Source organism: Photinus pyralis, unplaced genomic scaffold, assembly GCF_008802855.1.
Source record: "Photinus pyralis isolate 1611_PpyrPB1 unplaced genomic scaffold, Ppyr1.3 Ppyr1.4_LG3a, whole genome shotgun sequence".
In the NCBI taxonomy this organism is placed as follows: Eukaryota; Metazoa; Arthropoda; class Insecta; order Coleoptera; family Lampyridae; genus Photinus; species Photinus pyralis.
This window is the reverse complement of record NW_022170509.1, coordinates 12061907-12088741: the sequence shown is the minus strand read 5'-3', so window position 1 is coordinate 12088741 and position 26835 is coordinate 12061907. Positions and strand designations below refer to the sequence as shown.

At 35.5% G+C, this 26835-nt stretch overlaps 1 protein-coding gene across 1 annotated transcript in view; it reads left to right on the top strand.

Annotated features, from left to right (window-relative positions):
• Positions 1 to 22320, top strand: part of LOC116166099 — a 34626-nt gene extending 12306 nt beyond the window's left edge. Inside the window, exons 2-3 of the mRNA XM_031480938.1 lie at positions 20480 to 21172; positions 21223 to 22320. Of these exons, the coding sequence (XP_031336798.1) occupies positions 20480 to 21172; positions 21223 to 22167 (1638 nt within the window). The 3' untranslated portion in view covers positions 22168 to 22320. The remainder of the gene's footprint in view (positions 1 to 20479; positions 21173 to 21222) is intronic.
• Positions 22321 to 26835: the final 4515 nt, after the last annotated feature.

Here is a 26835-nt window from a genome sequence, read left to right as displayed (position 1 = left end):
ATTGGCACTAAACTTCTTCTCTTTCACTGACTTTTATAATTCATCCAGCCCTTAACTATAGGACCAACCCGCTTGAAACTTGAAACTTTGACATATGCCTGGCGTCGCCGCCTCTCCCAGGACGTTTCTCCACTACTTTGTTGCCATCGCGCTGGGCCGCGACATGTGATGGATTTTGTGGATTGGGGGGGTTGTGGGGGGGGGCGGTTAACTGGGTGTTATCCGACCCGAACGGGTACGGCCACAGCTTCGCCACTGGTATTCTGCCTTAGAGGGAACTCTGCTTTCTAGCGATAGTTTCTTCTCCGGGCGTTCATTGGCTTCCGATGTTCCTATCCTTTGATCTCGTTCCCTTCCCTGTTTTCCCTCGTGTTAGGCCCTTTTTAACTATAGGACCAACCCGCTTTTATAACAAATTTTAGGTAGCGGTAATTGTTTTCATATGAAACGCAATGATTTCACTCGTAATTTCCAGTTTACGTGGCCGTTGGCAGAGAGCGAATAAATTATGCTTTCTTTACACTATACGTACTTCATGAGTTGCGACATAATTCCGAATCTTTTGCTTACTATATTTCCATGTGAAGCACACATTTTTTTGTGACCAATTCGTATGAGCAAATATTCCGCTTTCTCTTGTCCGAAACCCATGTCAAAAATTGAGGTCCCTGTAATAAATTGCGTAGATTTCTAAATAACTTTACTGTGTGCGTTCAGTGGTTTTTAGTTTAAATTCGGCATAGCCGCCCTTAATGTATTGCAGTAGTGTAATGTTTACATTTTTCACCATTTATCTTTAAAATTTTTCTTTGAACCCTTTGGATGCTCGAAAGATTAATAGCTATTGTGGCCGTCCGTCTGCCCGGCTGTCCGTCCGTCCGTCCGTCCGCTCGTTTTGCGACGCTACTAGTTCGTTTATTGCTAAAAAAGTTATTGTAAAAAAACCACAAACCGTTTTTTACATGTTCCATAATTTTACACTTTTGCCGTTTATTAACCATCCTAGAGATCATTTATAATTTTGTATTGTTGTCTGTCGTTTGTCTGTCCGTCTGTTCCTTTGCCTGTCTGTCCCTCTATCTGTCCGTGTGAACGATAATTTTGTTTAGAAATGTCCGATCGCTTTTACATCTCCGTTAGTTATGAACTGAATTGCATGAAATTCAATATGGGCATAGCCTTAGCCATATAATACGCAATGCCAAAAGTTGAGTCGAATCGATTCAAAATTCACAGTGCCCTCTTCGCATCTCGAACATTTATAAACCGAATTGCAAACTTTTTTTCTTATAAAAGTATTTGAATGAAATTTGATACATAGGCACTTGGAATAAAGGAAACTCTAACGCCAGTTTCAAAATTTGGTTTTGCGCATGCGCAGTGTCAACTTTTTTATTTTTGGAAGCATTTAAATGAAATTTGATACTTTGGCGCTTGGAACAAAGGAAAATTTAACATTAGTTTCAAAATTTAAGTTTGCGCATGCGCAGTTCCAACTTTCTTATCTAGAAAAGCATTGAAATGAAATTCTTCTTATAAACTGAAATTGAAATTTTAACAAAAGTTGCATCTTACAAATAGGAAATGAATGCAAGTGGAAATGCGCTTTATGTAAATCGTTTACAATTACTTTTTAACTTGTTTCTTCTGACCCCATGGGTTCTACAATTTTTATTTTTGTTCAAATTCCGTTTGTGCAGATTCTTTTCTTTCGACTTTTTTCTTGTTCATTAACTTCTTCGGAATAATCCAATACCTCAAACTTTTCAAAATATGTTCTATGTTACTCGAGAGCTTCAAATTTTCAACATTGTGTTGTTCCAATGTTAAGATTTCTTCGAATTCTTCAGATACTTCAGACACCTTCCTCTGCTAAAATTCTTTACTTTATGTTTGTAGTTTCCTCAGGTTCGTTAGCCCTCGAGTTGATGGGTTATTTCATCGGATGCTCCCCATTCTTCAGATCCGATGCATTCTTAAATTCTTTCCAATGTATGTGTATGTACATATTTCATATTCCTAAGGTTCTGCGAGTTTATTTGAATTTTCAAATTCTTTTTACACTTTTATGATTGTTATAAGTCCAGCCGAGAAGCGACTACGCAACTCAAAACCAAACATCAACACTTCTGAAAAAACTCACTGAAACCCCATGGCACATGGTCGTCAAGTAACAAACCTATCTAGTGATATGATTTACGCTGTGATGTGTGTGTCACTCGCAGGATCGATAAAACAAAAATAAATAAAAGCAAGAAACGGGAGAGAGCGAAATTAAAGATGCCCTTTAGGCCTGCGACCACTTTTCGTGGAAATGAATATATTTCTTACGCTGTTAGGTAACGGAGCTTGACATTCCAATCATGATCCCACGGACGCAGAATATACACAATATAACATACTTGCATTGGTGTTTATGGCTTGAACTCAGGCGCCCGCCTTTGGTCTAACATGTACATCACATAACAGTATGCAAATAACATAAATATTTGGGAGTCATGAAAAAATAGTCTCTTTATACTTATCCACAATAAGATATTGGGAAAATACCACAGTCCTTAACAAATAATTTACGCCCCCAAATTTTGGGGTGGGGTGTTTCCAACCCCTCACACAAGCCGATAACAAAAATCGTAATTAAATTTTGAAGTCACCGTCTTGGAAGTTGTTAAAATATCAATATACTCGTATATGGAAAACTTCCGCTCGATCTAACTACACAAAGATGTATTACTAGTTAGTTAAGGGAAAATTCCCCAAGAATCAAAGACTACACCGTAATTTGTAATCTTTATAAACGTAATTGAGGTTATGTAACAAAAGGGCTACGTATTTACAAAAAAAAATCACGTTCGTGCGTGCGATGTATAGCAAATTAACAAATAAGTTACTCCTAAGTACGGGCCTTAACTCATTTACAAATGATTGACCATATTTTTTAGGAGCGGCTACGTGAAAATTTTGTTATCCCCCATAAAAAAACTAATTTTTCACAAAAATATAATAAAAACATGTAACGTATTTTATTGACAAGTATCACCATTGGATCATATGATACAAAAAATGAACAATTTTACCCATAACCCCGACATCTCTTGCAATTTTTCCACCTCCAGTGTGCACTTTCCGTTGTATAAGCTTATTGTGACTGCAATAAATTTACTGAACCTTGCTGTGTTAATTATCAGTTTAAATTTGCGTGATTATAGTAATTATGTACTTCTTGTATATGATTAATTAATCAAAAGTGTACGCTCACTCACTGCAGATAAATGTTTTTTACGCAATATCTATACGCGAATTAATAACAATTACTAGACATATGTTCTAAATTTTTCATTGTACTGTACTGTACCAAATTAGTAGGTACAACGCGTACTTGAAAATAATAAAAAACCACGTGACTCCTACATTCTGATGTGGGTAAAAGCGAGTTTTGCACAATCCATGTACCAGTTGGGTTACAAAACAGAAAGGTCAGTAGTTCGATTCGAGTTGAACAATGACGGTTAATGGCACATATTCTCACGAGTGCACACAATTAAAGTATACAGTCGGTGTAATTGTTGAATTTCAAAATTGTACTGGTCTGGCACTTGACGTGTCACCAACTTCTTCCCGGTTTTACTCGTTAAAAATTGGTCGAATTTTCGTAACATGGCTTGAGGCTGAGCAGTATAATGGCGCTATAACGTGTGTGATTAACAATGGATGTATTTTTATTTATATGTCGGAAACAATGCTTGGGTTAATATAGAAATTAGTACTTTAAACATAATGACTTCGCCTGGACTTTCTTTTTGATTCATATGAATCGTGGCGAGACCATTATTAGGATCAGTAAGCTATTATTACCTACTAACATAACATTACAGGTAATCAACTACCTTATCTTAATATACACTTCAATTTTTAACACAGTCTTGTTGGGATTATTACGCCAATGAACCTTTTTTATCCAGCAGATATTCAATTTTCAGATTGTAGCTCCTGAACTACCCCAATCAAACCAGAACATTTTTACTAAAAATTCGATTCCATTCCATTATTGATCAACTAACCCAAATATCTTTCAGTGGATTTCTTCTATATTTTTAACTTTTTCCGAAATAAATTTGAAAATAAATTTATTAAATAGGCAAGGCATAATAAGTCCAAACGTTTGGAGCAACCCTAGGTAGGATATTTCTGAATTACTGGAACTTTTTCAGCTTATCGGTTCTTTCTGATTTCTAAGCCATTTAATTTTGAACAATTCCTCTTGTGGATTCTTTTGGTTCCACTGATCCGAGCACTGATCCATCACATCTTTCGAATAAACTGGATTAATATTTACTTCCTAAGAAATTACCCATTGAATTAATCCATTACTAGGTTTCCTAAGTTTCCTTAGCTGCTGCTTATTTTTTAGATCCTTGTGATCTTCCGGATTCTCAAATTTTTCCATTTCCTCAAATCTATTTCTTTTTTTCCTTTGAATGATTCTTTTTGGAATCTGCGGAATCGTCGATTTCTTGAGTCAAAACTACCAGGTTTCTAAAACTAAAACTAAATTCTGTCGAGCATTTCTTATCTACTTGCATCCGATGACTCTTGAAAAGGTAACGTCATAGAAACCTTAAGGACGTTAGGAACTAGGAGTGAGGAGGAATATTAGGAATTGTTATTGAAAATCTTTAGGGAGATTGGGAGCCTTAAAACATTAATCTTAATAAGCTTAGCAATTTTCGGAGTCTTAGGTATCTTAGGAAGCTTACAACTGTTAGTAATTCAATTGAGTCCAGACATCTTGAGAATCTTAGGGGTATAAGGGAACTATTTATCTTAGTAACCTTGGAGTTTTTAAAAGCCTTTGTCAATGAATCTTTAAGAGCCCTTGAAAGTCTTTAAGAGCATTTAAAAATCCTTAGTGCGCTTTAAAAGTGTTAAATCGGAATTAGAAGATTCTTTAAGAGTTTAAAAGACCATTTAATGGTTTTAATGGACTGTCAAGAGCCTCTCTTTAAAAGTCAAGCGTTTAAATATTTTTCAAATCGGAGAGCTATTAAGAGCTTCCAGGCGTCTCTAGGAATATGTAGTGCCTTTAAGAGTCTTTAAAGATACTTATTAACTTTTTGGAACCTTGTAGAGTCATAGGGTATTCAGGGTTTCCATGAGATTTCAAGGGATTTTTAAAAGTTTCAAGAGCTTTTAGTTGCCTTTTCATGAGTCTTTATAATTCCTTAATATACTTTAAGTATTAGTTTTAACTTTTAAAGGGTTTTTAGAAACATTTTATAGAAAATTGACAGCCTTTAAAGTCACAAACAGTTTTAAAGAACTTCCAAGGATCTCTAAGAATATTCTAACAGCTTCTGAAGAGATTTTGTGAGTCTTTTAGAGCTCTTTGTGTTTGTGTTTAAGTCAGTAGGTATCTAACAGTTTTAAAACACTTAAGAATCTACTACGGTTCCAAAGAGTCTCGAGAACCTTTAAATGCTTTAGAACCTTCGCGATACTTTTGTTGTGTAACGACCCATTAATGGTATTTCATACTCTTCAAGAGTAGTTCATCGGCGAGACTCCAAAAACCCTCTAGATACTCAGAACCTTAAAGAGGTTTTACCACTCTACGGTGTGAAAAAGGGCGTAAGAAAGGGGAAATATATATAGAGAAATGATGGAGAAACAAAGAAGAGGGAAATAGATGCAAAAGAAATGAGAGAACAGAAAAAAAGTACAAAAGAAAAAAAATGGAGCAACAGAAAGAATACGAAGAGCGGAATTAAAAATAGAAAATGATTTTTAGAAGTTGATTAAGTAGAGAAAAAAAGACAAACAGAGCACGTCGGAGGGAAATACAATTAGAGGAATGAAAACAGCATGTTGTCAAGTTACTACAAGGAAAGAAGGAGAAAAAGGAGGCTATGGAAGGTAAGAAGGGATGAGGTTGAAGGAATTAGATAAGAAGCGAGGTGATTAAAAATACTGAAGAAAGGGAAAGCAGAAGAGAATAACGAGATAGGTAATGAGGCGTGTTTTTTTGGCACAGTTAGGGTCAAGGAAAGGATGAGAAATGTAGTAAACAAGTACGGAAAGGGGAGGGTTATCTGAAGAACGGAAGGAAGTGGTAATTGTGCCGATTCAAAAGAGGGAACAACGATTGTGTGGGAAATTATAGGGGAATCTATGCAAAGATACCGAAGACTAGAAAGATAAATGGAAGAGAAGAAGATGTTGGAGGAAACACAAATGGGCACAAACAGGTCGATTTCTAAACTGGTACTCTCCGAATTTTTTCTTCTCTATTTCTGTAGAAAACCTTTTTTTGTGTTGTTTCCCTGTCGGATTGCAATTGGGATCCCTGTTCCAAAGATTGGTTTTAACAAACAAGTATTTATTATTAAAATTAAAATTTAATTGGCCGTGCAATACGTATGCCCAGTATTTTACGAAATTGCTCTTGAACTTTGAACCACTGAAAAATCTTTTAGACTCGTGAAGAGCTATTACCTACTTATTTGTAAAATTTTCGGATTTTCCTTGCCAAAAATTACGAAAGCGTAGAACGGACAAGGTAGTTCAAACTATACTTAATCTCGAGAAATAATTCGATATAAATCGGGATTATACGTAATCTCGAGATGTAAGTGAGGATTATACTTAATCCCGAGATATAAGTCGGGATTATACTTAATCCCAAGATGTAAGTGAGGATTATACTTAATCCCGAGATATAAGTCGGGATTATACTTAATCTCGAGAAATAAGTCGGGATTATACTTAATCCTGAGATATAAGTCGGGATTATACTTAATCTCGAGATGTAAGTGAGTATTATACTTAATCTCGGGATTAAGTACAATCCCGACTTATATCTCGGTATTTACTTATAATCCCGACTTATATTTTGCTTATGCTGCAGAGTTTACTTATTAGGCGATCATTACTTTTGTCAATGCCCGTACCTCCTAAAAGAAAAATTTTGGATCCTTGGTATTTGCTGTTGTCCTTTCGACTGTAATTTATGTCGCAAAATGTATATACCTCGCTTAAATCTAATCTTGTGGTTCCCTATTCAAAATTTTTTGACATGCATTATAAAACTAAGACGTAGGAATCCTTGGATAAAATATTGTGTTAGTTGTTTTTGGTTGACCAGTTCAATGAAAAAGGAATGTAAAACACTTTTCTATCAGGATATGCATGCCACCACAAATGAATAGGTTTTTGTGTTCGCAACTTAATAACATTGATCTTAAATGATATCGCAGATCTATTAGGTCAATAATTAGCAACAACAAAAGAAAAGCGTAATCATGCTAGGATAGCAATTATTTTCATAGCTCTCAATTTTAATGTTGCGCCTTCTAACTGGGACATTACATAACCGTAAGTCCGCTCGTAAAAATATACGGAAATATTTTCTTCCATTAGACAACTTTCAAGCGACAGAGCAAAACCGGGTATATGGTGTGTTTATCTTGATTCAAGAAATTTGGAGTAGAAAGTATGAAAAATGATCTAGTATGGTTACATTCATCGCGAGACCTTCTGCTTAGTGTACCCAGTCAATAGGTCGAGTGGATACTTAATCGTCACAAGATTTTCAACTTTCGTTTTTCTAACGGTACCGCCCAGATCCCATTTTTTTGGCGAGACCTTAGGAGCCCTTTCCGAATTAGACACTGCCGACAAGGCCAAAGAAATCGGATCTGTTTATAATAAACAAGCGAAAGAACAATTAAATGTGCTTCGTGTAACACAAGAACAACCAACCTCTTATATATTTTTTATGTCTGTATTTCGCTTTTATTCTTCTAATGTTTGTCTGCAGCAGAACTCACAGAAGGTCGACCATTGTACTCTAATCTAGCTCAAAGATTAATCAAGATCGTTTACACCCTGTTTAGGAATATCACGTAGATGTTTGGAAATAAGCTTGCAATAATTAGGCACGCCCTGACTTTCATATCGTCCTTCACCCAATCACCTAATGATCTACAGAGCTTATCCGTAAACCGGTTGTTGTAGAAGAAACGGTAACATTTCTGGAATTGTTCGAAGAAAATTTTCGTGTTCCGTTTGAAACAAAAAAAGCGAAAGGTGGTCAAGGTTAATCAAATTAATAGTACATTATATATCAAGGTAGAGAAGTCCACTATTATTGCCTGAGCACCAAGATTACATCTCGAGGCGCTTGCGCCGAGGGGTGTAAGGTGCGAAGTAATAGACTTCTCTACCGTGGTATATATACTATTTTTTTCACTACTAGCACTTGAAATCCTCTAAATTAACATATTATATTGATAAGAGAGTTAACGGTTGGACAGAATTGTTTGTTTCTTAATTTAACATGTCAATCAAGTACGTGGAAGTACAAGTCAAACAGGCCGTATTTTGTTCTGTCATTGAGATTTTTCAAAGAGTAATTTCGTTCGAATTTTTTCAAAATGTGATAATTTTAGGTATGTAATTTCTCTGGAAATTGCGAATGGTGGCAATTATTCGTTTTAGAGAACTTGTCTAAACGTTCATTGAGCGAAATTTCGGGTTGTGTTTTCTAAAAGTGACAGCGTGACAGTTCTCATTATTGACTACTAGTTAATAATAAAAAATTATTAACCACTTTGAACAAATGCCGAGAAAGCCTACTTTACAAGTGGAAAAAGGTTAATAATCATGTCATCAGACGCTAGTAGTGAAAAATAGTACATTATATATCAAGGTAGAGAAGTACATATTATTGCCTGAGCACCAAGATTACATCACGAGGCGCTTGCGCCGAGGGGTGTAAGGTGCGAAGGCAATAATAGACTTCTCTACCGTGGTATATATACTATTTTTTTCACTACTAGCACTTGAAATCCTCTAAATTAACATATTATATTGATAAGAAAGTTAACGGTTGGACAGAATTTTTGTTTATTAATTTAACATGTCAATCAAGTACGTGGAAGTACAAGTCAAACAGGCCGTATTTTGTTCTGTCATTGAGATTTTCAAAGAGTAATTTCGTTCGAATTTTTTCAAAATGTGATAATTTTAGGTATGTAATTTCTCTGGAAATTACGAATGGTGGCAATTATTCGTTTTAGAGAACTTGTCTAAACGTTCATTGAGCGAAATTTCGGGTTGTGTTTTCTAAAAGTGACAGCGTGACAGTTCTCATTATTGACTACTAGTTAATAATAAAAAACTATTAACCACTTTGAACAAATGCCGAGAAAGCCTACTTTACAAGTGGAAAAAAGGTTAATAATCATGTCATCAGACGCTAGTAGTGAAAAAAATTTATTATTATAGTTCTAATTGAGATGGATTTCTGTGGATGTAGGTGCGGCATGTGTATGCCTTCCAGAAGAACGCCAATCAATCATTTCGCTTAGTATACTAATGGTAGATATAGATTGCATAATGAAATGGTTTTGAAACGTTTTGTTTCCGATAGGTGTTAAATGCATAAATTTAACGTGGGCATAAATCACATCGCTGCCTTATTATAGCCTTTAAATAAGGATCCTGTCACTGTTTCAATAAGATCAACTTCCACAACCCACTTATTATTTCCTTTTATTTCCAAATTCATTTTTGACGTCCATGGGAGACAGCACCGCCTCCAATGTCCATAAACTGATGTATGAGCCGGTTTCATACATTAACAAAAAACGAATACAGCCTTGATCTTGTGTTTGTTCTCTATCAAGGGACATATGATACAGCGCCTCAAGGCAGAATCATAAAGTGCTACAATTTTAGCCAATCTGGTGGTAGTTATATTACCTTCTTTTGTTTAATAAAACTCTTGAAGTGATAAAAAAGTAACATTCATTTTGTAACCTTAACACTGTGAAAACTATCACATGAAGAGAATGTTTACAAAGGCAGGTTGCTAAACGATGATGACCAAGGTTTAGACATCTATCTTGGAATACAATTCAAATTACACTGCATTCCCCAAAAATAATGATATTTATTTTTACTTTTATTATCAATAGCACATATGGGACTCTAATGGGCTCAAAATTTATCTCCATACTCACACAGTAATCCATTATTCTATCATAAGTCCATAAGCGACGAATGAACCGATTTACGATAAAATTTTTGCGGATGGATTTATCGATCCAATGTAGACCAAAGATAAGGAAGGTCATTCTGACATTTATGTCAGTTATGAACCGAATTGCATGAAATCAAAATGAGCTTAATGTCTAGGAGATTGTATTAAATTAAATTTTGCTTTTTTGAAATAATATGCAAATGCAAATGCAAATTCATCATGCATTTTGGTTAACGCTGTTTTTCGCATATACTAGACACTTGATTCGTTTTTACCAAGGTTTTTACAATTGAAATAGAAGTAGGTAAATAAGGGAATTCCAGTAAACCATCTAGCAGATATTTCAACTATAATCCAGTATGAAGTTTTTTGGTTGTTTTGCTGTAAGCAAGGGTGTAAGCATACATAAGAAAAACATGATTTTAGCGCATTTTTTAAGAACTAAAAAAATGCTATTGTTTGCGTTTTATCCGCCCATCTGAACCCACTTCTGCAGTTTTGAAGAACTTTTAGGAGAATTCTCTTTGAGGCCTGGACTTTTTTACGATAGGTAGCATATACCTTGAAGATGGCCACACGTCCTTCAAATTTTGATTTCTTAAAGGATGTCACCCTATTATTTTCCGAGATGCAGTTTCGTACATAACTTTTTCATGGGATAACCAATTTTGCATACGCATGCCTCTAGTAGTGCTTTGTAAAACTTTCTAAAATGGAAGGGAGGGGGGTACTTCATGGTTGAAGGGGAGAGGGGTAACACATGTTACTTTAAAACGTTTACTGGGGATGTCAACACTTTTGGTACACATATCTGCAGAACGGAATGTCGGAGGGGGCTTCTCATAAAGGGTGATGGAAAACTTAATTGTGAATATCTTCAAATGTTGGATACAAAAGGAAAAACAATATTTCGGAGAATTTCTCTAAGGGCTTTATTCTTCTTGCATTATATAGCGTAGATTTTGAATGTATCCCATGGGGCTTTTAAATGTTTATGTGTAAAGATCTCTCCCTCCAAATTAATCATTTTGCAAGATAAATATAGCATGATAGTATGATATCAGCTTTAATCTATAACTATTTACTAACAAAATTTGTGTACAATTTATACTTATTTTTGCACGCAACTGTCCTATGAGGCTGAAATTTCTACGTCATATTCTTCATTCTTAAACAAAATCTGCAATTTGCCTATCCCTAGAATATTCTTCTTCTTCTCCTTAAGACCGCCATGGAATATTCTTTAATTTGCTTAGAATCTCCCTTAGAACCACCAGAATCTTCAGGACTTTTAGCGCCCTTAGAAAGCTTGTTAGGCTATTAGAATGAAAATTTCTTTAAAGTCTTTTTAGAATTCTTATGAATTCTTTAGGTTTAGAACGTTTACAACCCCCAAAACCTGGAAAACCATCAAAATCCTTAGAATAATCTCTGAAATTTTTAAAATATTTGGCAATATTAGCAGACAGAATACAAATTAGCACGTTCTCAAAAAATAGGGCAGTTAAATGCCTTGTGGGCACGGTATCAGTATTAATTAATTAGGTTGTTAAGGTTATTTATTTACTGATAAATCTTTTACATTATAGTATAATATACTGTTGTGTAAACGACGTCATGTAGCCTTTGATTTGACTTCAGCACTTACAGTAATGTGCCTGAAGATTCTTTAAGCGTAAATGTGCACCATTATTTGAGATTTAATGTAATGTCGATCATATCACTTGAAGCCAATGTGATTTTGCTATCGGAATTAGAATCATGTTATCTCCGGTCGTTACGATAAGGTTATTTTCTGCGTAAGCGTGTTATTGCCGAGATAATGAGCAGGTGCAGTTTTTTCGTTCGATGACGCTTGAATTTTGATAAATAGGCAGGAGGAGCAAAACTGAGAGGATGGAATGTTTTAAATAGCAGAGGAAAACGTGGGTCGAGGTTTGTTTGGTGTAAATATTAATCCAATTCACTTGTACATAAGTAGTTTTGTTTGATTATGATATTTCTTTATTCCGCGACTTACAGTATGTTATTATTCATTTATTTAGCCATAATGTGTTTTAGCGTCCATCAGACTAAATGTTTAAATCTTAGAAGTGAGAGCACGTAGAAAGTGGATGTTGAATTAATAATCTGAACATATTTCGGCATTGTTTTTGTGACCACTTCATGATATTGTAGCGAATTATCTAGACATCGAGACACCGTAAAGGATAGTCATCGGGGATAAGAAACGAATGCGTATGTGACGCATTCTTTCGGGGAAATATGACGTGTTTGTTGTGTTGTTTAAATAAATAAATAATAAATAAATAAATATAGGAAAAATTTAATTGTGCTGCAGATTAGTTCTAACAGAGTTGTCGAAGTGAAATATTAGTAACAGATAGTAGCAGTATTCTTAGAAAAAACGATACATAGTAAAAGAGCCATTAACGTGTCCAAGATTTAAACGTACCCTTGCCTCACTCTTATTCAACAATTTTCTCTTTTAAGTGCTGTGTAGTAACAGCATTGACATCAGTGACAACGGTGCTTTTCCAGGGTTTTCCACCCTACTTTCGTTTTTTCCAGAGTCCTTATACGCTTTTCAAATTCTTTTAATATTTTCAAAAATGTTCTGGGCCTTTCTAGCGCTTTGCTAAAGAATTGAAAGAGTACCTATCAGACAAGTTTGAATAAAACATGAAAATTCATTGTCGGGGCTTGTTGAAGGACTTTTAAGGCACAACAATTGTTATAGAGGGTTGAAAAAATGACAAATTATGGCTCACGACTCATTTTAGATATCGGAGAGTACAAATGAAGCGGCTACGATATTTATAATGTAATGGACATGAAATCTAATTGCTTACTCTGCCTTTGTATGAGAGGGATGAAAAAATATCGACACGAATAATTTAACGTGTTTATTATTAAAAAATGGAAATAAAGTACTCGTAATTTATTCTAAATCCTGGTTGGCAATTGGTACGTCGATACAATACTAGAAATTGGTATAATTACGAAAGGAATATGAATGGAACTTACTTGTTGTTTCGAAGTAGGTCAATACAAACGAAGGCAAAAGGCTTCGACGAAGGCGATTATGACGACGGCTGCATGGTGCCGTACAAATGACTCGGATGAAAATGACGTGTTGCTTTTTAACAAGCACGCTCATTATTATTGTTGTCTGTACGGCAACATCTTGATTTTGTTGTTCGATGAAGTACTAATCGATGAATACATACACAGATGCAGTACAATTCTAACTTCCGCGACTCATGCGCCACACATAACAAGTGGGAATATATACAGGTAGATGCAAAATAGTTATGTACAAGGCGTACTAGGAAATTTTCCTGAAGGAAAAACTAAAGGATAATAATTCTAGTTCGGGGACGCAACAGATACATTAGGTCACACTAAACTTTACCAAGGAATCAAAATATGCAGGGCGGTATGTTTAAAACATGCAACTGTGATATATATCACCCTGTATAACAATTGCAATTTCGCTGAAAATATTTTTAGGTCTTAAGAAAGTCTTTCGACATGACAGGACAATGAATTCTAAATAAATCATCTTCCGCGTAGAAATTAGTCTAGACCTTCTGGAAAGTCGCTTTCTACGTAAGCGTTGCCATATGAGTTATGATTCGTCCATTGAAAGATCCATTCCGTAAATCTACCCATTTATTTGGGATTTAGGAGGAGTTGCCAGATCTTTCTACGAATTTACAGGCTTATCTGGAGCTTAATGTATAAGATGTACAAACTGCTGGGCAACGCCACTTGGTAATCGATGCCATATAAGAAAAAGACGACAAGTTTGACCTCAGTCTTACGCTCTTGTGGTGTTTTTGCACGAAAATCACTATCGCGCGTGCGTGTGTAATTGAAAACGCACGAAAAACACAAAGAGATACAAAGAAATTTGCAGAAGGTGTAAATTTTCGACAAAAAATCCACGATAGCATATGTCGTTTGTAAATCATAAATAATGTGGGTGTATTTTGGTGATCGCGCTATTGCTATTCAAAATGTATGGTTAAACACTACACTTGTACTACAGTCGTTACATGGGTGACCAATTTTTTTGTGAAAATCTACGACCAGACTAGCAGTGCAGTTCCTCAATATGAATGGCGAAAGAGAAACATATTATCATACAAAAAGACTTTTTTGGAAGTAAACGTTATTGTGCACATTTTTCTCATGGTAACGATGTGATTAAAAACTTTCATATTTTTTATGCGTTGTTGTTTATCAACACCTAAGGTTGAAGACTTGCACAATATTGTGCACTTTATAATTAAAAACTGAATCTTATTGTATTCATACGGAAATAATTTAAAGTCATTTAATTATCCTGTAATTTCTATACACGCATTGTTAATTTAATCTCAATGTAATCATAAACTTGAAAGACAAAGACTCGAAGAAATTGAGAAATTTGATCTGTATATGATGAGAACAGTATGGATTACTTGTATCGTGTTCAATTCTACACTAGTTTCACTTTTCTTTAAATTAGCGCTTTCACAAAAAAATTAGTGGTTTGTTATACATGTAAGGACTTAAGGAGCAGATCGTCGTCGCCTCCGTAAAACGATTTTCGTGTACAAACCTTTATGCAATCACTTAAGATTCGGGTATGATCTTGTAATAGTTACATATATTAATACTAAAATGTAGAATGAGCAAGAACCAGTGAAGTCCCCCTTTCATTTTTCGCTTATTGTTTTTCAAAGAACAATATCATGTTCAAAACGGGGTTAGTTGTTGTCTGAAAGTGTGTCCTTTCTACGGTATCATTTTTATCCTGAAAGTAGGTAATAAGTACAGTCGCTTGCCGGCTTAAATACTATTTAATAATATACGAACATTGTTCAGTTTCTGTCATAAAGTTGCTTCGTTATCGTGATGATCTTTTCTGTCAAAATTTTGGCGTTCAAGTATAAGCTTCGAGGGGTGTTTTATTGCCAAAAAATATTTACTTAATATTTATTTAATTGTACCATTAAATAAGTGGCGTGTAAGTAATTGCTTTTGTTAATTTGCTGTTAATTTAATAAATGATTTTTAGCACAGACATATTCCTTTCTCATGTACGCAGAAATTTCATAAGTAATGTAGCTTCGATTACTTACGTTTGAAAAGTTACAAATTATCTTGCAATCTTTTGATGTTTGATGTAAAATTAAAGTCTCAGTTTTTGTAAGGGAAGTGCAAAGGATGTGGTATTTAGCGAAATAGAAACCTACTAACATACGGGGTGGTTTACCTGCCAGCACGAGGCAGCAGTTTAAAAACTTTTACCCAAGTTTTGGGGTTGAACAGAATGTTTGCGAAATGGATTCCTAGGTTCTTCACACCAGATCAGGCCAGAATTTTGTCAGGATGCTCTAAAACAAGATTCAAGAATGATTACCGACGATGAAACCTGAGTGTATCACTGTGGTCTTCCAGCAAGAACAAATGCAGTAGGCGTATAGATGATCCCTACCACAAAAAATCCAAATCACAGCTAACTTATCGATGAATGTGGCTTCCATGCGCCCTAAAGCCCGGATTTAGCACCCTGCGACCACTATTTTCTCCAAGGTGAAAATACACTTACGAGGTCAATTATTTCCATCTGATGGTGATTCGAAAGTTGCTGTAAGTGACTATTTTGGAACGCAACCAAAAAATGTGTTTTCTAATTGTAGAAAAACAGAAAAAATCAATCTTCTTCTCGAAATTATTACGGTGCAAGGTGCTCATTAACGTATCTTTACTTTGCATTTGTTTAGAATCTATAAATATAAAGGTCAGAGATTCTTTGTATCAAAGTTTTTATATTTCTCCCTTCCGCAGTTGGGTGACTTCACGAGGTCAATTTCGACAGGGAAGTTTGTGAAATGACCTGGCCGTAGCTTTACAGTTAACAGACCAATTGACAATTTTTCCCATATAAAGATCCTGTACAAATTACCACGTATTATTTAAACCTAAACTCCCATTTTTACATCAACACGTTTAAAACCACAGTATTGTACCTATTATATGAAATTAATTACAGAATTTCTCTTCTGGTACTACAATTACGAGATACCACGCACTTACGGTATGTGTATGCGATAAAATACCATATTTTAATGTCTCTCGGACAGTGACCATATGACCTACTTGAATTTTAATTGACAATCACGCCCGCTAATGTACTTCAGTCATTTTTTTGTAATTTTATGAGGACAATGATTTTTTTAGAGTGTATCAGACTTGCAAATGTACACAAATTACCTCAGTAAAGGCTGCAACAAGTATTATCCTCTGTGCGTAGTGTACCAAGAAAATATGTCATCGAAAAAGGGAAAATGGCCATATCCGCCCTCACTAAAACCTCAGTTTGTAATTTTAATCAATTTGCTCTCGTATAAGTAACATTTTAAATTTGATGGAAATTATGCATATGAAATTAAATTTGTTTTAATTTTTCTAAACAATTAGGCATTATTTAGAATGATTTTGGACGCTTTATCAAAATAGATTAATAAATAAGCACGTTGTGGATTTACAATGAATTTTTTTATTGGCTAAATGGAAAAAGCATATTTTAAAGAAGGTTTATAAGAAGGGTTCTAATTCTAAAAGGAGAAAGATCTCTATTAAAGTTAGTACCGATCACTAATAAAGTAAGGGATCTAAAATTTGAAATAAGTTGTTTTTGGAAAGTTTCCCGGGGCCCATGGAATGCTTCAAAAGAGGAAGATCCCTGGAAAGAAGATAGCTAAAGAGATTTATAATTTTTGAAAATCACTAAAACTCGAAAAGTATTTATTCAAAGCTCGATTGAAAGACTAATGGAATGTTTCTAAGATTTACCAATACCTTCTAGTAAAATTGAAGATTTTGAGGTAACAAGATTCTTTGAAGGATATTTTAAGAAGATTCTATATAAGCAAATGCATGCGAAAAGTTTATAAAGACTTCCTAAGAAGATTCCCAAAAAGGTTTTAAAAAGATTTATAGGAATTCCGAGATCCAAAGAATTTTCTAAAAAAGATTTTTTAAGAATTTCTAGCGCACTTGTGTAGAGATCTATCTAAGCTAGACAGATTGCTCCAAGATTCCCAGTGTAGTTCGCCAGTTTCTTGCGAAAGAAGTTTTCTCATAAAGGTTTTCCGAAAATTATTTGGGGAAAGAGAACTGTGGCTCGATCTCCTCCTTACACGTTAAAATGACAGAACTTTTGGATTTTAATCGCGATAATTTTAATATTCTAATAAATCTCGTTAGTAAATGTTGTATTATAAGGTACGTATATTATAGGGGTAAAATATCAAATTTATTTAGAAGAGCCGTACCGAAAATATTCACAACTTATTGACAACGCGAACAATTTATTAATTAATATTGTCACCAGCAGCCTTATCTTACAAAGTTCTTTTATAACTGTTTTCAAGGGTACGTCAAGGAGCTTGAAGTCGGTTTAAGTCTTTGTGATTTGAACCATACATCCGATTATGTGGCTCAGTGTAGCGGTGGGTTACAGAGCCGGAGGTTGGGTGTTCGAACTAGGGCTGAGGTAAGAATTTTTCATCTATGGCAGAGATGGAAATTTCTTTAGACCAGTTTCGAACATTCTGTTGGCTACTCCGAATTAGATTTTCCTGCAGTTTTGCTAATTCGTAAGATTAATACCGGAGTAGTATAGACAACTCACGACCTTCTGAAGGGGCACCTCTAAAAAAAGCATTATGTAATTAGGCGCAAGCCTGTTGAGGGCCCAGAACAAGAGAAGCGGTAAATAAATAAATATATAAATAAATAAACAAATAAAACCAAAACATAGCCATTGAAATATATCGCTAACTTCACGACCACAACATGACAGTAGAAAGTTTTTCGCGAAGATAGGACTTTTAAAATATGTCTAAGACTATAAATTCCTAAAAAAATTTAGAGAAGGTTTTATGAGAAAGATTTCAAGAAAATTTTCTACAGATCCTGGAAAGAGGTTTCTAGTGAAGTTTGTTGTAACTCGACTTTCAATAAAACCTACAAAAACCCCATTTTTTGCATAGTTGTCAAATTACCGAACTTTTTTTGTCAAAAAGTCGTATGGAACGTGGTAGGTACTCTTTTTCACGATTTTGACTAAGCCTTTCCATAGCGTTTAGTCCTGTCTACGAACAATAGCTCAATTTTTGGCTGACAATAAATATTAAATATTATTCAATTATGGGATATTAAGGATCACTATGCAAAAAAAATCTATGCTCTTATGCTCTTATGAAACCACTAAAAATATTTCCAAAAAGGTTTGGAAATTGGTTTCTAAAGTTTTTAAGATACAAATAAATTGTTCTACCAATATTCTCGGAAAGAATTCTGGTAAGATTTCGAAAATAACTGTAAGTGGAAACATAAAAACACTAAGAAACTACAATAATAGTTTAGTAAACCGTATACGGGTTTCAACTGCTTTAAGGTTTCCAAAAACGCTTATAAAACACTTTGCACATCAGTTTCTACAAAGATCTTTTTAAAAATGTGTTAGGTAGACTTTGTGGAAGATCTACAAGATGACTTCCACCAAAGAAATGACTAGAAGATTGCGAAATCGCTTTTTATGGAAGTGTCATAGAAAAAAACCTTTAGAAGGCAAAGTTTCCTGGAAGGCTTCAAAGAGGGTTTCTAAAAGTTCACTGAATATCAAAATTTACCCAAAATCGTGCGTGCCAGTTGCATGAATTCTACACCCTCTATTGGTACCTTTCCTATATTGGATATGTTTCGTTGTAATTTCATTGGAATGTGATGTAAAAATTCTTTCAGCAAAAAGTCAGATATGTATTAAATGTGGCCGTCAGCATTTTGACCCAAGCTACTGGCAGACTTTGACTATTTTTTGACTTTAGTGGGGCCAACTGATTGCGTCAAAATTAATGTTGTTTCTAAATGATCTAACGACTTAGTATGTGGTCAGAGTACAATATAGATAAAATCGGTTCTAGCTCACTACCGTACTAAGGTTAACTGGTGGAGAAGTAGACCTTGTTACTTGGGTTATCAGATTGAACAGTAACAAGATTTGATGGATTATGGTGTTAAAAGCATGTATTAAATAGCAGAAATAGTAAAGAAACTACAAAGTACTAATTTTTCATCATTAAAAAAAATTAATTTACGAGTATTTTTTATCAATAGAGGAAAGGAAAATAAGTGAAAGAGAATTGGGCAGTGGAGGGGTCTAAAATAAGATTCTTTTTTCTATGTTCCTACTTCCTATATCTTCACAAAATCGTAAAAGGGCATATGGTCAGTCTCATAGTCCATCAAATACAAGTTTTTTTGTAGAATTTTACTGTGTGGAGAGTGAGAAATTCTTCACTAGATATCAAAAGCATCTCAATTTGAGATTTCATGAATTTACGCAGTTTACCAATGAGGCTAAGGATATTCAAAAGTCTAGGTGAATTAGTTGCATCTGTGAAAAAGGCAAAAAAAAAACTGTGGTGCATCTGGATGTCAACCAAACATTTTAATCCCTTAGGGAAATAGTTGTATTAGTTTGCCCTATCACTCAATATTTTCAACCTTTGCTTGAGTCTTAAACACGTTAAAAAAACCAACGATTCTGGAAGCGCCACAAGGTAATAATTCGCATTTCTTAAAATTACTTTCAAATTTACACTTCCGATCGTATTGATTTATCATATATATCAAGGTGAGAATCTAGCGGTTAAAAATGCGAATTAATGTGGTTTTAGTGTAAACAATTTCGCAACATAGGTATTGTAATGAGTATGTGACCAAGACAAACATATTTTGAACTGAAACCAGTTTGTCTTGCATTAGATCAAGGTAAACCTCACCCTTTCCTTGAACGTCCGGAAGCTTTTTCTCTTATGCATCAGCAATGAAACTATGAGTCACGTTGATTCAATCATCTGCGGGTGAACCATTTTTGTGCAAAACCGAATTTTACGCTTCCAAGTCAAAGCAAAAGAAAGATCAGCCCAGGAGCTGGCGTGGGGGAGCTTTTTTTAAATATTGCATCATAAAATATTTTTATTCCACGTCAAAAAATTTCAAATTTAATGTTGTTTATTACCCTCATTTATGCACACTTCTCTAATTAAAATAAATTGATATTCCTATGATATAATCCAAACTACCTTCATTAATTTATGCCATAATAATTTTAATAATTTGACCAGAAGACCTACAAGTGGAACACAACTAATGATACCAATCTGTTTACGTATGAGATACGGAATGTGTTACGAATTGCATATATTATGGTATACTTGACAGCCGGTGGCACTTTCTACTTTTTAACCAAGTGATCTATAATTTGAATTTATGTTTCAAGCAAATTTCTGGTCTGATCTAGATTAATGAACGATCAAAATATTAGTGCGTTGTCATAATCGTCTGAACTAATTTTTTTCCTTCTCGTTTTAGTTGTGGTTGTTTTTTTCAATCGCCATCGCCTTGGTGTGCTGTGAAGGGCGGAGAATTCGCGTTCGTCCCGAGCCCCAAGAAGATGAAACAGTGGAGTATTACGCAGCCGAAGCGAGGGACGGAGAGGACGCCAGAGTTGTCTACGTTTCGTCCGCTGATCAGTACAATGGACTTTTTGGACAATCCACGGCGCCGGCTAGAAACGTCCAGGACAATTACATACCTCAAGGCAGAGTTTCGTCTTCTCATCTGAAATCTAGAGGCAAAGAACCGGCGAAGGCGCCGCCGGTGCAAACCATCAGAAATTATAATAAAGTCAACGATGATGGTTCGTTCACTTTCGGTTATGAGGCTGCCGATGGTAGTTTCAAGGAAGAAACGCGAGGTACCGATTGCGTTGTGCGAGGAAAGTATGGTTATGTAGATCCTGATGGCAACAAACGAGAATTTACGTACGTTTCCGGAAATCCTTGTGATCCCAACGCGCCTAAGGAGGAGGAGGATGACCTTCCGGAAGAAGACAGCAACGAGCCTGAGAATATACCGGCTAATTACCCCACAAAACCCGTTCGTCCCCTGAGGCCAGTGACGCCTGCCCCAAAACCCGCAGTAACTCTCTTCCATAACACTTATAGTCAGCAAGAGGATGAAGAACCCGAACCTGAACAGGTGCTGAAACCGCACCCAATTCAAGTAAGCTTGGGATTTGCGCGTACGTGTGTTTTAATACGTCTTTGTTTCAGTCACTGCCCGTGCGGCCCCAGTATATAACTCGTCCTCAAATTTACCAACAGCAAATAAATTCGGAAGAGGAGATCGCGTCCTATCATCATCCACGAGGTTCAGCACATACCACCCCTGCATCAGTAGTATACAAACAAAGCGCGACGCCTATTAATATAACCCCGCGACCAGTTCCTTCCGTGACGCCTCGTTCGGAATTGCCAGCGACCACCTACCGGCCCCAGTTATTGCAAGTCGCTGTAACTCCACGACCGGCACTACTCTACACCAAGGAGCTAACGCAAACAGCGCGACCGTCCTTTATCTCTTCAACCCCGTCCTCGATTCCTCTATCTGTGACAAGGGGCGGAATAGACTTTGAATCCGAATTTCAGCGCTTCCAACACGACAATCACGTCTCACCGTCTCCAAGTCCGATATCAGCGCTAGCGAGAACCACTCCAAAAACCCACAAAACCTCAGCAGCACCACCACCAAACTCCTCTCCCGTATACTCATCGGAATTAGTCTACGACCCCGTATCTGGTTTATATAACACCCAGCTCTATCAGACCTTACCTCAGACCGAAGGCGAATTCTCGTTGAGCCACAGAATACAGCCGTACGTGCACCAACCCCAGCATCAGTTACTAAACATTCAGCAACTACAGCAGCAGAGCCCATTATACAGAGCGCTCAGACCTCAACCCACTCAAACGATTTACCAACAGCAACAAGCCGATTTGCAATTCCAAAACTCCGCGCAACTGTTCGCTCATCAGCAACAGCAACGCGCCAGAGCGCAACAAGCGTCGCAGAGCAGAATACAGCTAAGGCAATCGAGCCCTCCACCCCAACCTCAACAGTTTTACTACATTCAGCCATCGTCGTTTCAACACCCCCAAGCACTAGTCCAGGGAAGTCCGATCGACGCGTTTTTAAGGGGGCAGAATATTCAATTTTAGTGTTATAAAATGTGATAGAACAATGGGTGAACGTTAACGAAGAACGTTTAATAAACGTGACGCGTTCCGGATAGTGAAAGTGTTCGTGTTTTGATTATCCTTAAGCGTATCACACCCAATTTATGCAACACGCAGGCTAAGAGGCAATTTTTTAAGTCAACAATTTCGTTTCACGTTACAAAAGAAGCCGATTGTTGATATACCGTTAACCACAAAAATATAGAGTGACATTCGCAAGGTCGATTTTAATTTCCGTTATGAACGTCCTTGTTTTCCAATATCATGATTCACCCATTTTCTTACCTTTAATTCGATTGAACTAAAAATGTGCCGTAAGTTGATAATTAAAATTGCGAAATGTGCGATATGTCATTTAAAAATATGTCTATTTATACGTAGTATAGGTGATGTATATACATTTTTGTAAGTTAATTGTTTATTAATTTTGTATGAGTTATAACCACTACACTTATTAATAAAAATGTAAACAAAACTACGAAACGATCCCAATGTTCTCCAATTCCATTTAGAATTTTAAGTACGGCTACTTTCAGTTTCATTTTCTTGTAACTTTCATTAAACTAGCCATAGACGGAGTGAAATGTATTAACGGTTATGAGTGCATTAACATGTTTTAACCAATTAGATCGAATTACGCATGAACCACCTGTTCGTTCATTACATGCTCGGAATTTTCAAGCTTCATGGAGCGTTACCGTTATCGAGAAAATTGATTAACTTACGTAACGAAATGGGATTAGAAAATGTAGTTTTTGCGAATTTAAGGAACTCGATCTAATAGCCGCATCTTTAATGCTAACTCACGTTTATTGTTTAAAATAAAATAATTTATCAATAGCGTTTTGAAGCGAAAGTGATTAGAAATTTATTTTTTAAATGGCCGCTTATGGGTTGGTTAAGTGACATAATAAAACTTTCATTCTTTATTTTTTTTTGCAAAATTACGGTAATACATGCGTTATTTCTAGATTAGAATTATACGGTAGCAATAAGTACTTATTATATTACGTTTCCTGTCTTTTACCAGTCAGTCAAAATGTCAGCTTTGAGTAGGTTTTTTTTATTGAAATGATACCGTTTTTCTTAAAATCTATAACAATACCGTAATTATTTCGCATTTATAGCAATTTCACCGAAAAATTTAACCTAAGCTTAGCTTATATGTATAGCTTAAACCTACAATGGTTACTTTGGACTTTAAGTTGCGCTTACGCTAAGCCTTAGCTTGAATTTTTCGTTACAAATGATCATTAGGGATATTCTTCGAATGGCACTTTGCGAGATTTTCCTTTATAGGACACAATCAATATTCCCCGGGTATCTATTTAGTGTTTGATCTAATATACGAGAAAATAATTAGATCTAACCGATCGGAATTAGAGGCATTCCCCTGCAATAGTGCAAAATTCCAAAAGGTCTAAACAGTGAAATAAAGCGGGGTGCCTCAAGGCTCGGTTTTGGGTCCCATTCTATTCTTATTTTTTGTGGACGACCTAATCTCTGGGTTTGTTACATTCTTTGACGGTGATTTACTTTTTTTAATTTATTGTCCCTCTTGTTCTAGGCCCTCAACAAGCTTACGCCCAATTACAGAGTGACACAGAGTGGCTTTTTAAAGGTTCCCCTGCAGAAGGTCTTAAGTTGTTCTATACGACTCCTGTATTTACCTTACGAATTAGGAAAACTGCAGGAAAACCTAATTCGGAGTAGCCGGCAGAATGCTCGAAACTGATCGAAGGATATTCCCATCTCTGCCACAGATGAAAAATTCACCTCAACTCAGGTTCGAACAAGGAATTGACGAGGGTTTTAATTTGTTTAACCCTCATATCTTCCACGATATCTTTGGATAAAATAAGATTAGATGTCACTGTGCAAAGCTAAACGGAACAAATTCTATTAAATACTTAGCCGTTTGCTTTGATAGTGGATTATATAGGGGGTTAAACAACTCCTTCTATCATTTAATATCTGTTTGTGCCGTAGTAATATTGAAACACGTATATTTTGCGCTCTCTATACCCTTATGACCTAGCCTTTTGGGGAGGTGGGTACTGGGAGATACTCCCACCTTCATTTTATTCTGGCACTGCAGAAATGGTACATGAGATTTACGGTAAAAGTCATTTTTTCCTTTCCTTTATTGTTTCTCTTCGTGGGCTACCTCTACGTTATTTATATTTTCAAAAACCTTGACCTTTTTTATCAGATGAGTGATGGTTTTGGCACTTTTGAAAAAAGAGCTAGAGTATTTTTATCCACTAATCCACCTACTCAGTTAGAAGACCAGATTCTAAGTTAATTCTACATTTTGTTTAATTTTGATTGGTTTGTATTCTACATCTGAATTTATACCAGTGGTACATTCTTTTTAATTATTTGAACAATCCTATAATTTTAAGAAATGCAATTAGCTTTCTTATGCTTTATTTCGGTCGTCTCCCAGTACTTACTTCTTTCATATTTCTCCCTAATAGATGATGTCTTTATTAAATGCTGTACTTACAGGGTGAGTCAACGATTGCGCGGAGTAACTTAATACTGTGAAGATAAGATTTTTCGATAGAGCGTTTTTGTATTATGATATGGTTAAATATTTTCCACATTTGAAGCATATTTGGAATTATACAGGGTGCGCTCACAAAGTAAGACGGTAAAATGGTACATTTTAAATTAATTTTTCAAACAATTCATTTTAATTCTACAAACTGGAGTATATATAAAAACACTTGACTACAAAACAAAGTTTACTCTTAATGTCATCCAGTCAGTGACATTAGTTTCATTTTTTTCCTAGTTATTACGTAAATTATAACCTATTTAAGAATAAAATATAAAAACTAGGAAAATCAAAATATGTATAATATAATGTTTTCACTATCAAATTTATTCTGCAGTTTTTAAACTTAAAAGAATTATTTGAAAAACGAATTAATCGATATGATTTTTGGTTTGGACGAGGCGGAAAAAAAATGTCTTTTTTTGCATGGCCACTTTGTTATTATGTACTCGTAACTTACATATAACTAATAACTTATTTAAGATTAGAATTTAAAACCAGGAAAACCAGGATATATCGAATACTATCAGAGATGACAGAAAAATATACAGGGTGTTCCATTTAAAAAAGTGAGATTTTTAATATGAAGTTTTGTAACTTTGGACCTACGTAAAAAATACCCTCTGTAAGCTATTTTTTTATGTTTCATTGTAGATCAATTTATTCGACGTTTACTTTACCCAGGATAAAAGATATAGAGCCTGGAATCAAAACTTAAGTAATAATTTTGAGAAGAAACTGATGCCAAATTTTTCTTACAAATCGAATTATCTTTAACTAGTTTTTCGGATATTCACCATGTAAAAAATGTTCTACAATTACACGTAGAATTAAAAAACACATTTATATACGGGTGGTTCCATTTAAAAAAATGCACCATTTTGGTGCCCTACTTTGTGAGCACACTTTGTATAATTCCAAATATGTTTAAAATGTGGAGAATATTCAACCATATCATAATACAACAGCACTCTATTGGAAAATCTTATTTTCAAAGCATTAAGTTACTCCGCGCAATCGTTGACTCACCCTGTACTGTATATGGAGCATCGCATGTGGTTTTCCTAGTACCTACAATCACGGTTTTTCCTATACATAGTCGTATATATTCCTTCTTCCCTCTTATCAATGTTGGAGTCGTTCTTCTATCCCTTGTAGTCTTGGTCTTGTGGTTGACGGAGATTCCTTCTTCCCTCTTATCAATGTTGGAGTCGTTCTTCTATCCCTTGTAGTCTTGGTCTTGTGGTTGACGGAGAGTACGGCCAACAGATCTGACAGTTTAAAAATAAAAACAACACAAAAATTAAAAGTGGTTAGTACCAATTGTTGATGTTAATGTAAATGAATGAAAATAACATCAGAACAACCGATTTCCTCCGTTAAGGTCTGAAGATAATGCCCTTTAAATGATATCCTTTTTTGAATAAGCATTCTTCCAGTTTTGGACTGAAAATGTCAAACACTTTCTTTGCAGACAGAGACAGGTTGGCGATTTCTTTGCATATGTCCTCTTTCAGTTCGTCCAATGTAAACTTTTTCCTTAAGGAACCCCCAAAGGAAAAAAAAATGACAAACGCTAAATTCTTGAGAGCGAGCCGGCGATGCAATGTCCCGAAAACGCGAGATGACTCGGCCACGGAACTTGCTTCTCAAAAAGTCCATCACCCCATTGGCTGTATGGGCAGTCGCTCCATCCTGCTGGACTCACAAGCTCCTGCGCACTAAACGATTGCTCTGAAGATCAGGGATCAGGAAGCTCTCCAACAAGTATGCTACAGCACACAATATAGTAACCTCGGGACTATGCAGAGGACGTTCATGTAGTTCTTTAGGATTTGTAGCCGATTAATATCGAAAGTTAGGTTTACATATGGTTTGAGAACCATAAAAGGAGGCGCTACACCTGGAAAGCACCAGGATAAAGATAAACTATTTAGGAAACATATAGATTTTATATTGGTAGAAAGTACATACATATAGTAATGGAGTAAAAATCGTTTGTGGGCTACCAGGAGCTGATATATTCAGCGAGCACATTGCAGATTTAGGGATAAGACTGAAAAGAATGAGGAAAGCTGTGACGAAAT